Source organism: Equus caballus, chromosome X (assembly GCF_041296265.1).
Source record: "Equus caballus isolate H_3958 breed thoroughbred chromosome X, TB-T2T, whole genome shotgun sequence".
Taxonomy (NCBI): domain Eukaryota; kingdom Metazoa; phylum Chordata; class Mammalia; order Perissodactyla; family Equidae; genus Equus; species Equus caballus.
The window spans coordinates 25,272,552-25,287,167 of NC_091715.1; the positions used below are offsets into that span (position 1 = coordinate 25,272,552).

Sequence of the window (14,616 nt, forward strand, 5' to 3'; positions counted from 1 at the left end):
ACTTTACTTCCACTACTGCCCCAGAGGCAATCTCCCAGTAAATGTGTTGACTGCAGTCTGCTTCTGACGTAGAAACATATCCTACTGCCTTGTTTGGTATCAATAAAGATGCAACTGTCAAATCCATAAATTTATAGTGAATTTTCTTTTTTAATATCCACAGATATGCCTTCATTTCCTTGCCTACTGGATAATTCCTTGAAGCACCTATACTGATTTTTAAACAGGCAAAACATTTTATCTGGACTTGGCAATTCCTTTTCCTCTTTTAAGTTTTTTCCCTCAATTTTTTTTACTGTGGTAAAATACACATCCCATAAATTTTACTGTCTTAACCAGTTTAAGTGGACACTTCAACGATATTAAGTACATTCATATTTTGGTGCAAACATCACCACTGTCCATCTCCAGACTGGAGGGTATGGATATGGTCTGAGGAAACCTTGAAAAGATCATCCAGCGGGCAGTGCACATGAACACACATCTCTCTTCTGGCCCCTGCCAGGCCCTTGTCTGAATCAGAGGTTACATCTTTCTAACTGGACCAACAAAAGAAGTAAGATTTCCAGCTGGTGACAAGAAAATGAAGGAAATAAAAGGACTATATAGTCTGAAGTCATCGTCTCCCTCGGCGGTGCAAGGAATGCATTTGTAGGAGAGACAAGTACTTCACTGCCGTTTCCTTAGGCTGCTAGAAACAGCAGCCTTTGAGCACAAGCTTGCTAAAGGAGCCAGCCTAGCCCCATTCCCAAGGTCTTACACTTCAAACAAAGGGCACAGGGCATTCTCACTCCTGTTATCTCTCCCTACAGCAAACATCGCATTTTCATGCACTTGCGCACTTGCGAAAGAAAAGGCGACTGCCAGAGCACCTGGCTGAGCAGGGCCAGGACGGTGGGCATCGATTCTGAAGCAAGCATTCACAGTGGATCTGTTCAACCTGACTGCAAATTACTACAAAGCTGAGAGGATCCCCCAATCTAAGCAACATAAACCTTGCCTGGCTGTGTACATATAGAATGTGTACAACATTCCTACTAGAAACATCCAATTTGCCAATACTCAACTTCTTAAAATGAGGATTCCTCTTCCCCCCTAACTCTCGGATGTTCCCTGTTTTGTTATGGCATCTCTTATTCTAGCAGGGACCCAGAATAAATACGTATTATTTCCCCTTGGGAATGAGATAGTAAATGGGGAGTCAGGGGGTGGGGATGCCAGACTAGGAGTCCAACTCTTGCCCAGCTGAGGGACTTCCGGGGCACAGGTCAATTGTTTATCCGCTTAAACAACAACAACAACAACAAAAAGCCGAAAGCCTGCCTCTTCTCTTCTCCTCAAAAGGTTGGCGAGGATTAAATGAGAGAATTCATGTGAACAAAGCTAAAGTATTCTTATCAGTAGCAACAGTGACAATACTATATATAAGCATGGGAGGTAATATGGTAGGGAGAAGCCATTTCATGGTAGTGAAAGCAAACTGTGGGCGGTTATGGAAACAGATTAAGAAAGGTCTGAGAGTTAAATAGAGAAATTAGGATTTCTAAGGGTGGGGGTCACACAGTAGATCCATTTCTCTATAACCGGTACGAGAGCAGTAAGACCAATGAAAGGGCCAAGGGTGTGGAGAGGAGATTTGCTAAGAAGACAGTGCAATAATCTGTGCGTGTGATGAGAAGGCTTGAAAACAGTGGAAGAGTGACAATGAAAAGGAATTCAACCAAAGATGTTTCTTCCTCTGAAACAAAAAGTTAGCACTTTACTAATTTTCTTCTAATTCTAAATGGACAAAGAAGAAAATACAATAGTAGAGAGAAGAAAATAAAAACCACCTGTTACCACTCTTAATATCTTGACGGATTTCCCCCCAGTCTCACAAAAGACACTGCCAAGAGCTTGGAGACTAGCTAGCCAGGAAGCATTCAATAAATATGCGATTGAGTGGTGGGTTGAGTTCAAAGTTGTTTTTGTTTTTTTTTGAGGAAGATTAGCCTGACCTAACATCTGCTGCCAATCCTCCTCTTTTTGCTGAGGAAGACTGGCCCTGAGCTAACATCCGTGCCCATCTGCCTCTACTTTATATGCGGGATGCCTACCACAGCATGGCTTGCCAAGCGGTGCCATGTCCGCACCCAGGATCTGAACCAGCAAACCCCAGGCTGCCGAAGTGGAACGTGTGCACATAACCGCTGCGCCACCGGGCCAGCAAGCTCGAAGTCTTGACACCGAGAAGGGAGTGTTGCTATTACAGACAGGGACACAGTGAAACATAAGGCATGGGGTGAGTGAGGAAGGCAAGCATCCAGCTAAAAGATGCAACAGGCCGACGTGGAACAAACCTGGCTTCTGATAAGGGCACAGCACGAGGGAAAGTGGAGCCTCTGTTCAGCGGCCCCTTGTCCTGACAACCAAATTCAAGAGAGCCAGAGACTAGATCGTACGTATTCCCACCACAAAAAGAAAGGACAATTATGTGAGGTGACAGAGGTGCTCGCTATTGCTCCAATGGCAATCATAATATATAAATGTACCAAATCCATGTATGGTACACCTTTAATTTACACAATGTTATATGTCAAATATATTTCAATCAAAAAGAGAGAGAGAGAGCCAGAGTCTACAGTGAGGGTGGCAGTGGCTGCCTGATGATGATGGCAGTGGCGCAGTCAGTACTGTGGAGTGACAGGACAATGGCTCCAGTGGCCCTGAAGCCAGCCCGGCTTACTCTGCCACAGGAACTGTCCCTGAATAAAGATGACTGTCGGCCAGTTTGTGTTCTGAATGTTGCTCTCAACCCAAGTCACAATACACACACAATTGTGTATATATATATACTTATTATATATGAACATGTGTGTGTGAGTTTCACAACTGGAACATAAAAAGGAACAAAGTTCACTAAAGAGAAAACAACACTTAGGGAAAAAAGACCTCATGTCATTACAAGTTATTTTATGATTGGATTTTAAAAAAACCAAAACGAATCTGGACTACTGGGGCCATTAATATTCACTGTATGAAAGTTACTTGTGTCTACATTCTAGAGTAGAAATATTAATGCAGCCACATGCAAGAAACAAATCTAGAGGCAGTGACAGTCTGTTCATATTTTGGGGGATTTGAGTATGAGGTGAAAAAATGCAGTTATTTCTCCGTATCTATTTTACATTTACAGCTAATTTGCCATAATTTTGGCAAAGCAATGCAAACAGTAAATCCAACTCTACATACGTGGGCTTCTGATGCCTTTACTCAGTTTGCACAGTTAACTATTAAATGAACGCTCAAACTGCTTGAAATGTCTAAATATTCACAATGTTCTGCCCAGGAGGCCTTCTATAGTTTTATCCTAGTCTGTGGTCAAAGACTACATGCAGGTCTAACCCAGGTATCTCTACAGCTAGTCTGTTGTTAATGGGATTAGACTGGATTGAGAAACCCCATAAAAGAAAAAGAGCTCTTAGCATTTTTTAAAAAACCATGACAACACTGTGAATAACGTGATACTGCAAATATCTCACTCCTTCAGCGCTAGTGGTAGTGCAAATAGAAACAACTTTTCACAAAGAGCCATCTGGTAATATGTATTAAAAGCCATAAAACTGTTTATATCTTTCAGTCTAGTAATCCCATTCCTGACGTTTTAACCTAAGGAAAAAACTTCAATCAAAGAAAAGAGCTGAGTGCATAAAGATGTTCATTGCAGCATTACCTACCTTATCAAAAAATAGAAACAACCTAAATGTTGATCACTGGAGCGCTCAGGCATTTGGGAGGAAGAGGGTGTTTCTGGGGGCACTGATTATGGTGTGGAGAAGGCAATGGGGCAGGATAAGAAAGAGAATGGATGGGGCCAGCCCAGTAGCGTAGCGGTTAAGTTTGCTTGCTACGCTTTGGTGGCCTGGGGTTCACTGGTTCAGATCCTGGGTGCAGACCTACGCACCACTTATCAAGCCATACTGTGGGCCGTCCCACATATTAAAAAAATGGAGGAAGATGGGCATGGATGTTAGCTCAGGACTAATCTTCCTCATCCAAAAAGAAAAAAGAAAAAAAGAAAGAGAATGGGCAAGAGTGTGTCGAGCTCGGAACAGACATTAGTAGAGTACAAACTTCCAAGCTTGTTATAAGACTATGGGAAGTCGCCATCCAGGCCTTGGAAGGGTAGAGGAATGTCAGAGCTACAAAAGGAAAACTTTTTTTAAAAAAATGATAGGTATGTCAACTATTTACCAACAGCCCTTGAAAAGGAGGCTATAATGATAGAATTAGGTTAAAAAAAAACCTAAGAGACTCACCTATAAAGGTCATTTTCTTTTTTTTTGTTTTAAAGATTTTATTTTTTCCTTTTTCTCCCCAAAGGCCCCAGTACATAGTTATGTATTCTTCGTTGTGGGTTCTTCTAGTTGTGGCATGTGGGACGCTGCCTCAGCGTGGTCTGATGAGCAGTGCCATGTCCGCGCCCAGGATTCGAACTAACGAAACACTGGGCCGCCTGCAGCGGAGCGCGCGAACTCAACCACTTGGCCACGGGGCCAGCCCCCCATTTTCTTTTTTTTTTAAAGATTTTATTTTTTTTCCTTTTTCTCCCCAAAGCCCCCCAGTACATAGTTGTATATTCTTCGTTGTGGGTCCTTCTAGTTGTGGCATGTGGGACGCTGCCTCAGCGTGGTTTGATGAGCAGTGCCATGTCCATGCCCAGGATTTGAACCAACGAAACACTGGGCCGCCTGCAGTGGAGCACACGGACTTAACCACTCGGCCATGGGGCCAGCCCCCCCCTTTTTTTTGGGGGGGGGGAAGATTAGCCCTGAGCTAACTGCTGCCAATCCTCCTCTTTTTGCTGAGGAAGACTGGCCCTGAGCTAACATCCATGCCCATCTTGCTCTACTTTGTATGTGGGACGCCTGCCACTGCATGGCATGCCAAGCAGTGCCATGTCCACACCCGGGATCCGAACCGGCGAACCCCGGGCCGCCGAGAAGCGGAACGTGCACACTTAACCACTGTGTCACTGGGCCGGCCCCTAAAGGTCATTTTCCTATTTACAAAGGATTTCTACGGCTGGAGATTTATTTCCTCCCTCACGGAGGCACCGAGAACTCCCTTCCCTCCCAGCACCTTAGCGACCATGCTTAGTAACCCTGCTGCAGAGGTTTCTTTTCCCTCCTCTGCACCATCCTCTCTCCCCAAACCCAGAGTTCCAGAAGCCATTACCCACAGAGGTATCAAATATCAAAAATCCCCTACCTACCTGCCTGCCTACAGAAGAGCTAATGTGAGAAACTGAAGTTTCGTGGCGTTTAAAATTAATTTCTAAAACACAAAAGAATAAATATATTACTTAAGAAGGCGAATAACTTACAAATTGGAAGCAGCTCCTGACACTTGGTTCAATGTTGCTGCCCCCGAAGGATGCAACTTCACCCAACTGCCTTGGGATCTGGATAGAATCATGCAGAAGGAGGCCCAGCCTACGCTGGTCGCAAAATCCTGTTGAACTTGCCACTTGCTTGAAAAGGTCTAAAAAAGGAAGAAGAGAATTGCAACAATCAAAAGCAGCACCAAGTAAATGCTAGCAGAACCTAACAACCAACTCAATGCCCGTACCAGTTCTCGAGAGTCGCCAATATTCCCCCAGAGAGGGGTTCCTTCTACTGTATGCTAATCTGGACATTTACTTTTATGGATCAAGTTAAGCATCACTGTGTATATATGAAGTGTGCCAACTTTCAAATAAACTACAGCCCTGAAAGAAATGAGAGTTTACATACAGTCTTGATACCTGAATTTTTCCTAAGCCAGAACACAATGTCTTGGGAAATATATTTTATATAGGACATAACCATTATCATAAAATAAATGTCTTAGCATTAAGAAGCATGTAACTGGCCCAAAGCACCATCCCTTTAGAACATCAGAGATGAACAAATGGAGCGACATTGGGACTTCTTTATGAAGTCACAAGATCATTGAGTTTCTTGTATGGGTTCCCACAGGATGCTATACATATTTGTAAGTAGCTCAAATCACTTTACACTGTCACTGATTTAATGTGGGTCTGTCTTTGCAGCTGAAGAATGGTATCTCCTTGAGAGCAGGACCATATCTTGGTCAACTGTGCACCAGAAGTGTCTAGAGCAGAACAGCAGTACCTGGAGGACTGCAGGTTTCCAATATACATGGGTTCACAGAATGAATGAACACACCAAACACCGGCAATGTCTGTTTTGTTCTCAGAAATACAATAATTTTAATCATACCTTGTATTTAAATAAAAGCTGCCAAAAAAGTAAATCCAAGGAAGCTTTTCCTACTCATAAGTCACTTTAAACTCTAAAAAAGTAAATATTTTAGTGAGATATCTAAGATGGCAATAAGCAAATTGAGATCTCACACACAGCCTTCTACCATCTCTCCAACACACACCCAGATGTTTTTTCAAAATTATGAATTATTTTCAAATATCCCAGTTTGCAGTTAATATTTTTGTTTCGCTGGCCTCAAAACATGTTCCCTCTTAGTAGTTATTTGAAACAGACTTGAAACTCCCTTAATGATTGAATTTAGTATGACAATATGCTGGTACTATACCATTGATAAGGCTGGAGTGAGGATAAGCTAGCCTATAACACACAACCACAATATTTACAGGAGGAAAGCCCATAGAACTATTGTATTTTATCCAAAATACATTTTTAAGTGGTTAACAACACAAGCTGTTGGTTATTTTTCTTTGGTTCTTAGAATGAGGAAACTCAAGTGGAAACTATATAAAAGTGAGAGCTAAAAGGGCTTGTGTATTTTGTGGCTTGCGCCTAGGGGGGCAATGAGCAGTCGGACACAGAGTGGCTTTGGAGGAATTCCATCTTTTACCTCCTGCCCTTCCTTAAGCTCAGCACATTGCCTCATCCCTGAGAGGCTAGGCCTTAGGCAAAAAGAGAACAGACAAGACAGACTAGGTTTGTTTAACATTCCTACTGAAAAGATTTCTTATAAGCACTTAAGGGGGAAATACGTACAGCCCTTCACAGTGGGAATGAATGGTTACTCATCTCAACCATCACTTCTATAGCATTTGCTTTTAATTTGGGATTTACAAATTTTAAGCAGAAGAACCCAACGGTCAATCAAAAGGAAATTCTATAAGGTGCTATTTACCCTGTAAGAAATGGCAAGCTGTCTCTCCAATAATAAAGTTAACCATGTCACAGAATTGGAAATGTCAGTACAACCTGCAGTAAGATGATCATAAAATAAACAATGTTTCCTGAAGGTGAATGCTAGATAGGACTCTTTAAAAAAAGACTCCAAAGAGGAGGCAAGCGCACGGATTAAACCTTTATTTTTTTTTTTCTGCCTTACACAAAGGGGTTAGGAAATCAGACTTGATCCTTTAGGAACATGTGTTTTATTCAGACAGAGTCAAGGTAATGTAAAAGAACACTTGAACTGGAGAAGTTAATCCTCATTCTCTATTTAAATACCTGCAATGTAATGTTTGACAGGGCACAGCACAAACCAAGTTTTATGACACTCTAAAAGCAGTTCTGCATCTTACACGGAGAATCTGCTGACAATTAAGAACACTATGTCACTGCCCGTCCAGGACTGCGGTAATTAGCCAACGTTAATAAAAGGATACAGAGTTCACACCCGTGACTTACATCTGTACTTGTCTTCCAAATGTGCTTTACACAGAGAAATGATGCCAGTTTTAAAAGACAGGACCCGGATCCTCCCCGTTCGTCCCCTATTACAAATAATCAAAGCAGAAAATAATTAGTGACACTTTACCAGATGGTAAACCTTTCTCAGTTTAAGAAAAAATCCTTGCATATGAGAACTCTATTGACCACTGTTTTATTAAGATTGTTAAGAACTTGTCTGAGTTCCTTATCTACTTGGCTGATGACGTAGAATGCGATGGAAATTTGACCAATGAACATTTAGCAAGTTTTCAATTCTGCAAAGCCCTTACTTGAAGTCTAAGAGTTGCTCTACATAAAATAGGAAAAAATATCCTCCTATTCATCCACAGAGAGTCACCTGGGTTTAAGTTGGTAAGTGGAAGAATTAATATTCTGCACTAAGCTATTTTGGTTACTGAAGGAAATTACGTACTTTGGCTATTGAAGCCAAAAAAACTGCCAGCAACTAACTGCTCTGCTCTCTTCAAGACTCGTAGATTTCCATCAGATTGCCCCTTATTGAGAAGAAAATGAATCACTTCAGGCCATATGACACATAATATAAAATATGAATGTTTATCTCCATAAGAGAAATGATACACTCTATTAGAGAGCATTCAAATAGATGATCTTAAAGGGCAATTTAAAAATAACCTACTGCTGTATCAGTGTTTTAATATAAGTGCGCTTTCACTTTTATTACATTTAAAGCTGAAATAAGCATATATCAGCATAACAAATTTATTAACAAGTTCATTTTATCCATGGGAAAAGATTAAAAATAAAAAAAAATTTTTTCATTTGGTAGCAAACGTCTTTCAATAATTTTCAGCTTTTATTTGTTACGGAAAGCAACTGAACCCTAGAAGTCTGTTAAAAAAAAAAAAGATTTTAGAATAATTCTCCCACCTAGCACTTAGAAATTGCAAAGGACTGGTCCCCATTGTGGTTATTTTTGGTGAACAATATGCTCAACTTTCAACTGGTACAAGTTACTAAATCTCTTAGTCAAACAGAAATCCTGGATCTTAATGCATTAACAAAATTACTGTCACTAGAAGATGTTATCTCTTCTTTCTCCAAAAAAGGCAAATCAGAGTTTAACAAATAGACTTCATATAGTAAACCAGGTCCTCCAGGAGTTAAAATTGCCCCCAAATAATTTTCAGGCAACTGGAAGGGAAGATATAGACTTAGAATCCATTCATACGTCACCTGCAAAGAAAATGGTACCAAAATATACTTGAGGAAAGACCTAAATACAAACACTTACCCAAGCAAATGTAGGTGTAACCCAACCCACAATTAAAACCCAATGTGTTCAAAGGCTTGGTAGATAATTATCAGATTGCAATAGCCAGGTGATCTTGGAATTTAAAAAGCAATACTTTATCAAAATAACAAAGCAAAAAAGGTATATATTTTAATCCAGCAGGTGGGAGATGTCTACAACAAAGGCAAAAGAGTTGACACGCAACTCCTTTCGGAAAGCTTTCCCAGACTTCCAAATGGGGCTACGTTCTTGTTGACACGTGAAACAAGGCATGTAAGAATTTTGAGGTCTAAGAAGAATTCAGTCAAAATTAAGACTAACTCCTTCTGCTCGCTTCCTCAACTGTCTTCATTAAGTTCAAGACAAAAATTAGAAATGGGGCTCTCTCCTGTGTGCAATTCCGAAGAAATGAATGAGTGCTCTCTAAGAGAGAGTGATGAATGGAGGGACCAAAGTGAAACTTCACAAAACATTGTTCAAAAGAAACCTCCTCACTTTGAGGAGCTGAATTGGCAGCGTTAAGGGCTCGTTTTCATTTTGTTTGGCTTATCAATTCATAGTCTTCCCCCAAAATCTTCTGAGTATCGTCTAACACTTCTCAGATCTGGTGATAGGTATGCCGACATCTCGAGGAACGCATCCATTTCCGCCAGGGAGAGGGAGCCCCCCAAAGTAGACGGAGAAAGCCAAAATACACAGGCAAGAAAGGGAAAGAACCAATGGCTACGCGTTGACTCACTCTCCGATTTGAAAAATGAACATCCCAGGGTGTTTATTTTCTAATCTGAGAGCAATCTACCTTCTAGCTCTACCTCCCAGCTTATCAAAATATTTTTCAGCTCCAATAAATGCAGAAACGATTTATCACAGGGACAACATTAGGTCACACAGCTTCACGAAACTTTCATCCTGAGGCCCATATTTCTAGACTGGGGCCCTGTTGTGATGCTAATTACACCGTCACCATTCTGTAAACTAAGCCTCCTGTGGCAGAGTCTGAAAAAAGCTTGCCATACGTACGTGTCATAAACGTTCAGCAGCCAATTGAGACACATATCCACGCAGAGAGGGACGTTGACCAGATTGCTGTGCTCTTGCTCCAGGCGATCATAAATAGTGGTCAAACAATTAATGATCTGCAGGATATCCATGGGCTGGTCATTTTGTTTGAGGTTGTGCTGGTCCAGGGCATCGCACGCAGCTGACAGGCTCAAGAGATCCACTGCAAAAGCCACATTAAAACCACAAGTGATTCCAAGGGGAAAAAAATCCTCTTTTCACTACTCTTCCCTTTCCTTTGAGAATCTTGGTAGGGCTGGCTCGTACCCTTTAGTAAACACCAGACCCGAACCCTCCCCTCTTGAAAGTGTTTTGTTTTCATCCCTCAGCTCTAAATTTGATGATCTGACGCGTATTCAGGATCTAAGCATGTTCTCAGATGTCCCTGGCATTGAGTGAAGATGTGAGCAAAGAGACAGTTCCCATTCCTGAAGTCTTGGGGAATATTTGAGAGTTAAGGGTACCTGTAATGTTCTATGTGAACGGGGTCATTTCCACTTGAATCAGAAAAAACCTGTTTTACTAGAGATTTCCTACGAGTTCCTGATAATACTTTCTTGTACAGTCATGCGTCACTTAATGACGGGGCTACCTTCTGAGAAACGCATCGTTAGGTGATTTTGTTGTTGTGTGAACATCATAGGGTGTACTCACACAAACCTAGATGGTAGCCTACTACAAACGAAGGCTATTAGGACTAATCTTAAGGGACCACCGTTGTACATGCGGTCTGTCTGTCATTGACTGAAACATTGTTATGCGGCGCATGACAGAATTAGTATCAGACAAGGTCAGTTTGATTAATCTGTGTGGTTAGGGTTGTGTAAACTCCATTTCCAGCTATGCATTTATAATCATTAAGCCTTTTTCTCCTTGAAATATCAGTCACCTCACAATCTCTCTGCTACCTTAACATTAGGAAAAAAAAAACAATCAACGTCACTAAAATTTTCTGTAGAAAAACTACAGTAACGGCATAATCTATCCAGTTTTCAGACCGAGGCTCACTGACTTCTCCTTTTACCTTCAAATTGTATTTTATAATGGACTTTTCAAGTCCTCTAAGAACTTCATAAGATAGGAGTGGGGAGGAATCCCTTGGTCTGAGGCGGTATTTAATCACATACCGAAAGACAAAAATGCAACAAAAGTGCAACCTCAACCTTGTCCAACATCAGCAAATTGCAAGCTTTATTCCCAAGTGTCATGGAGAGATGCTTTTCTCTAAAGCCAATTTATTAGCCAAATTGCAAATGCAACAACATGGCTTTTATAACACCTGATACACCTAAGCTCTCGTCTGAACTCTCAGTCCTTCGAGAGAAAGAATCAATAGTAATTAAGGAAATCTCTCACACATCTAGGGGGAGGGGGCAAGACAATTATAAATGTAACCGCAGATAAACGTGGGCCATCCCAGTCGGTGAACAGCTTGTCCAATACTAAACACACAAATTGAAGGCTTTCATGTACTTTACTTGTTATTTGCAGCTAGTTCTAATTAAATGTTAATGGAAAATACCCACAAAAATAGTGATTAATACCTATGTATGTTAATGCCTATGTAGCGCATGTTTTTCTCTTTTAAAAAAGCATGAAGGAGACCTGGTGGTGGAAGCAGGCGGTTTTTTCTTTATCTTTCATCCTTTCATCCTAGGGAGTAAAGCTCTGTGCTTCCATGTGCCACTTTCCCTAAAGTGCCCTGGACGAGCCCTCATCCTACGAAAGCAAAGACCCCACTCCTTTTGCTTAAAAACACTCTCAAGATTAAGAAATAACCTCTTTACATGGGAGCCGAGACTTTGTTGAAAGCAGCAGAAAGGGACGTAACTTGATCTGAGAGGGAGACAGGTAGGGAAAAGAATAACGAATTAAAAAAACAACAATGCAAACAGGCACGAGGAGGGGAAGGCCGAGCAGGGACTGCGTGGGAGACTGGAGAGAGGTTCAGGGACACGAGACTCAAACTTCCATTCTCTCTTCTGTGTGCTTGACTTCCTCCGAGGACACCCTTCTAGACGCAGGCAGTGAGAACATTTAGAAACACAGCACACCATTCCCATTAGCGGAAGAGAGGAATGGATTTCCTCCAAAGACCAATATTCCCAACATGTTTATATACTAAAGGAAGCTACAGGCGGTTTGCAGTTTCTCTATTATTTTCTTTGTGTTACTCTGCCTTAATCATTACAAATATTTTGCTTAATATCCAAGGATATAAGAACTAACAAGTGAGAATTTTTAGACTCCCTTTTGTATTTGGAGTCTAATTTACTGGTGTGATGGAAACAAAGCAACCAACAGCAAAATTGCACGAATTCCTTTTTATCGGGTCTATCCTGATCTCTGTACAGGTGAATGTGTAACACACAAAACAGAAAATTTGGAGTATAAATAGCTCCAGACGGAAGCAAAGCAATTGCTCTGAAATAACAGGAGCAGATGATGACACAGTTAGGGGAGAAATACTGTGTGGTGTACTCTGCTAAAACCGGGTATGGTTAAACACAAGAACGATCTACCACAGAAGATGGGACAGCACATTTCTCAATACAAACATATCAAACCGAATTCCACTTTCAGGGAACAATTTTTAAAAGACTTCTATTTAGGTATACATGGCTGATACTATGGACTTGAAAAACATGAGAAAATCAATAGGGACAATTTCATTGCCACACAGACATACACTTAACTGTTCAAAAAGGAGCATCTTAAAGAATACATTGAGATTTTTTTGATGAAACATTAAACATAATGATTAGCTGTTTCTAGAAGCCTCAACAAGCAACTGGCAGACGCAATTCTGTGAAACTATCCTTTCACCTCAGGCTAGGAATTTCCATTAAAAAAAAATATCTCCATGCGTTAGTGTATTCACTAGGAAATACATTTTAAAGTTATAGAAAAACCCAAGTATGTCCTAATATACCCTCTCTTTCAAAAAGTATTTTTACAGTAGAGGATGCTCTAGGTTTTGAAACCATGGAAGAATAGGGACCATTTGGTGAGGACCCTCCTGCATGAGGGCTGTGGGGGTGAGAGAGGGTGGGGACAGAACAAAAATGACTGGCTCTCCAGGATGCTCTTTGCTGTGCAGAAAAAACAAAAAATAAAGGTGGGGGATGAGAGAGTGGGACTGAAGCACAAGGATCCCATTAATGGTACCTGAGGCTCTGGATGTCTGTAATCATCCTCTCAACATTCTAGGTCCAAATGCTAACTCTATTCCTCTATTCCTTTCTACATATGCCACAAGGGAGGAGCTGAGGCAATTTTCTTTTTGGTCTTTTACAGAATCATAGGCTCTAAGAACTAGAAAGCACCTTCAGAATCATTTTGCAGTTGAGAAAACTGAGACCAGAGATAAGACTTGCTGCGGGTGTTATGGCAGGACACCCAGGTTTTCCAGTTCCTCACGGAGGTACATACCGAAAAGCAGAAAGGTGGATGGCAGAAAGTGTCCTAATAGACTTCACAGAAAAAAAAAAAAAATCATTCCTCATTCCCTACTAGTAGTAATAGTCGGAGAAAAAAGAAACACCAAAACATTGGTGAGAATACAAGTCCCATGGTGCCCACACAACCCCAAGCTCATCCCATGGGTCAATCTGGATACTGTGTTAATATAGAAATAATCCTTCACCTAATTAGCGCAGACAGAGCCAGAGGGCGTCGTGATGGGATAACTGCTATGTGTTTGCTGACTTTTTTTTTGCCCAGGCAGCAGAAGGCGGCTGTGGGAAGAGGAGGCTGTCGGTGACATCGCGCCATTCTATCGGCAGCTTCCGCTTCACACTGAAGGACTTTCCAAGCAAATCTTTGCCCAGCAAGAAAGTCAGTGTGCTTTGATGTCGTTATCTGTGCTGCAAGGGTTAATTCTAGAGGTTCTGGAATTGGCATGAGATGTTCTGCTAAAATAGCTATACAATGCAGAGCCTAGATCAATGCAATGAAAAGAAGCGACTTACTGTGTTGATGTGTAGCCATGGTTACATGTTATCACTATTCTTTATTGCTAGCAGTAACGCTGGCCATTTTTACCCGATCTCAGTGAGACCCGTGGAGGCCACTGGGTTTGGGACTGGCTACGTAGGAAGAATATGCCCAGGATACCAGCAGGCTCTAAGGAAACCTGGCTAAGACTCCAATTACGCTCCTTGGTTTCCAAGGATGTGGCTTGTGCTCACATTGGTGGTTCCTGGTCTGAGAGAAAGTGCATCCTGGTACGGCCCTTACAGAGAGAGAGCACTTGGGGCCAGCACCTGGGCTCTTGGACCCTATGCCCTGAGGCAGCCTGTGGGTGTGACGCAGAACCTCATTTTAATGTTTTTTGGTATATTGTAGCCTTTTCCTGTAATGAACTGTAGATTTCTAAGAACTGTCATTTGGGTTCTGTGAGTCTTCTTTAGCAACTGAGCCCTAACTGCCATGGCCAGTGCAATCAGTGTCAGAAGTGAGATTCTTTAGAAGACCTCCAATTCATCCTTAGCCAAAAATATGGCTAAGGTATTATTTCAAAAGATAAAAAGGTGATTCTGATAAAAGAGATGAAAATGAACCATTGCTGGTTGCCAAGCTACCCCTGGTTTG

At 41.5% G+C, this 14,616-nt stretch overlaps 1 protein-coding gene across 16 annotated transcripts in view; it reads right to left on the bottom strand.

Moving 5' to 3' along the window:
* Positions 1–14,616, bottom strand: part of DMD (dystrophin) — a 2,262,230-nt gene that overhangs the window by 77,818 nt on the left and 2,169,796 nt on the right. For all 16 annotated transcript variants that reach the window (XM_023633802.2, XM_070257261.1, XM_070257256.1 and 13 more), the window contains 3 exons: positions 9,985–10,186; positions 7,668–7,753; positions 5,366–5,523 (listed from right to left, as the gene is read on the bottom strand). In XM_023633802.2, coding sequence (XP_023489570.2) covers positions 5,366–5,523; positions 7,668–7,753; positions 9,985–10,186 — 446 coding nt within the window. The remainder of the gene's footprint in view (positions 1–5,365; positions 5,524–7,667; positions 7,754–9,984; positions 10,187–14,616) is intronic.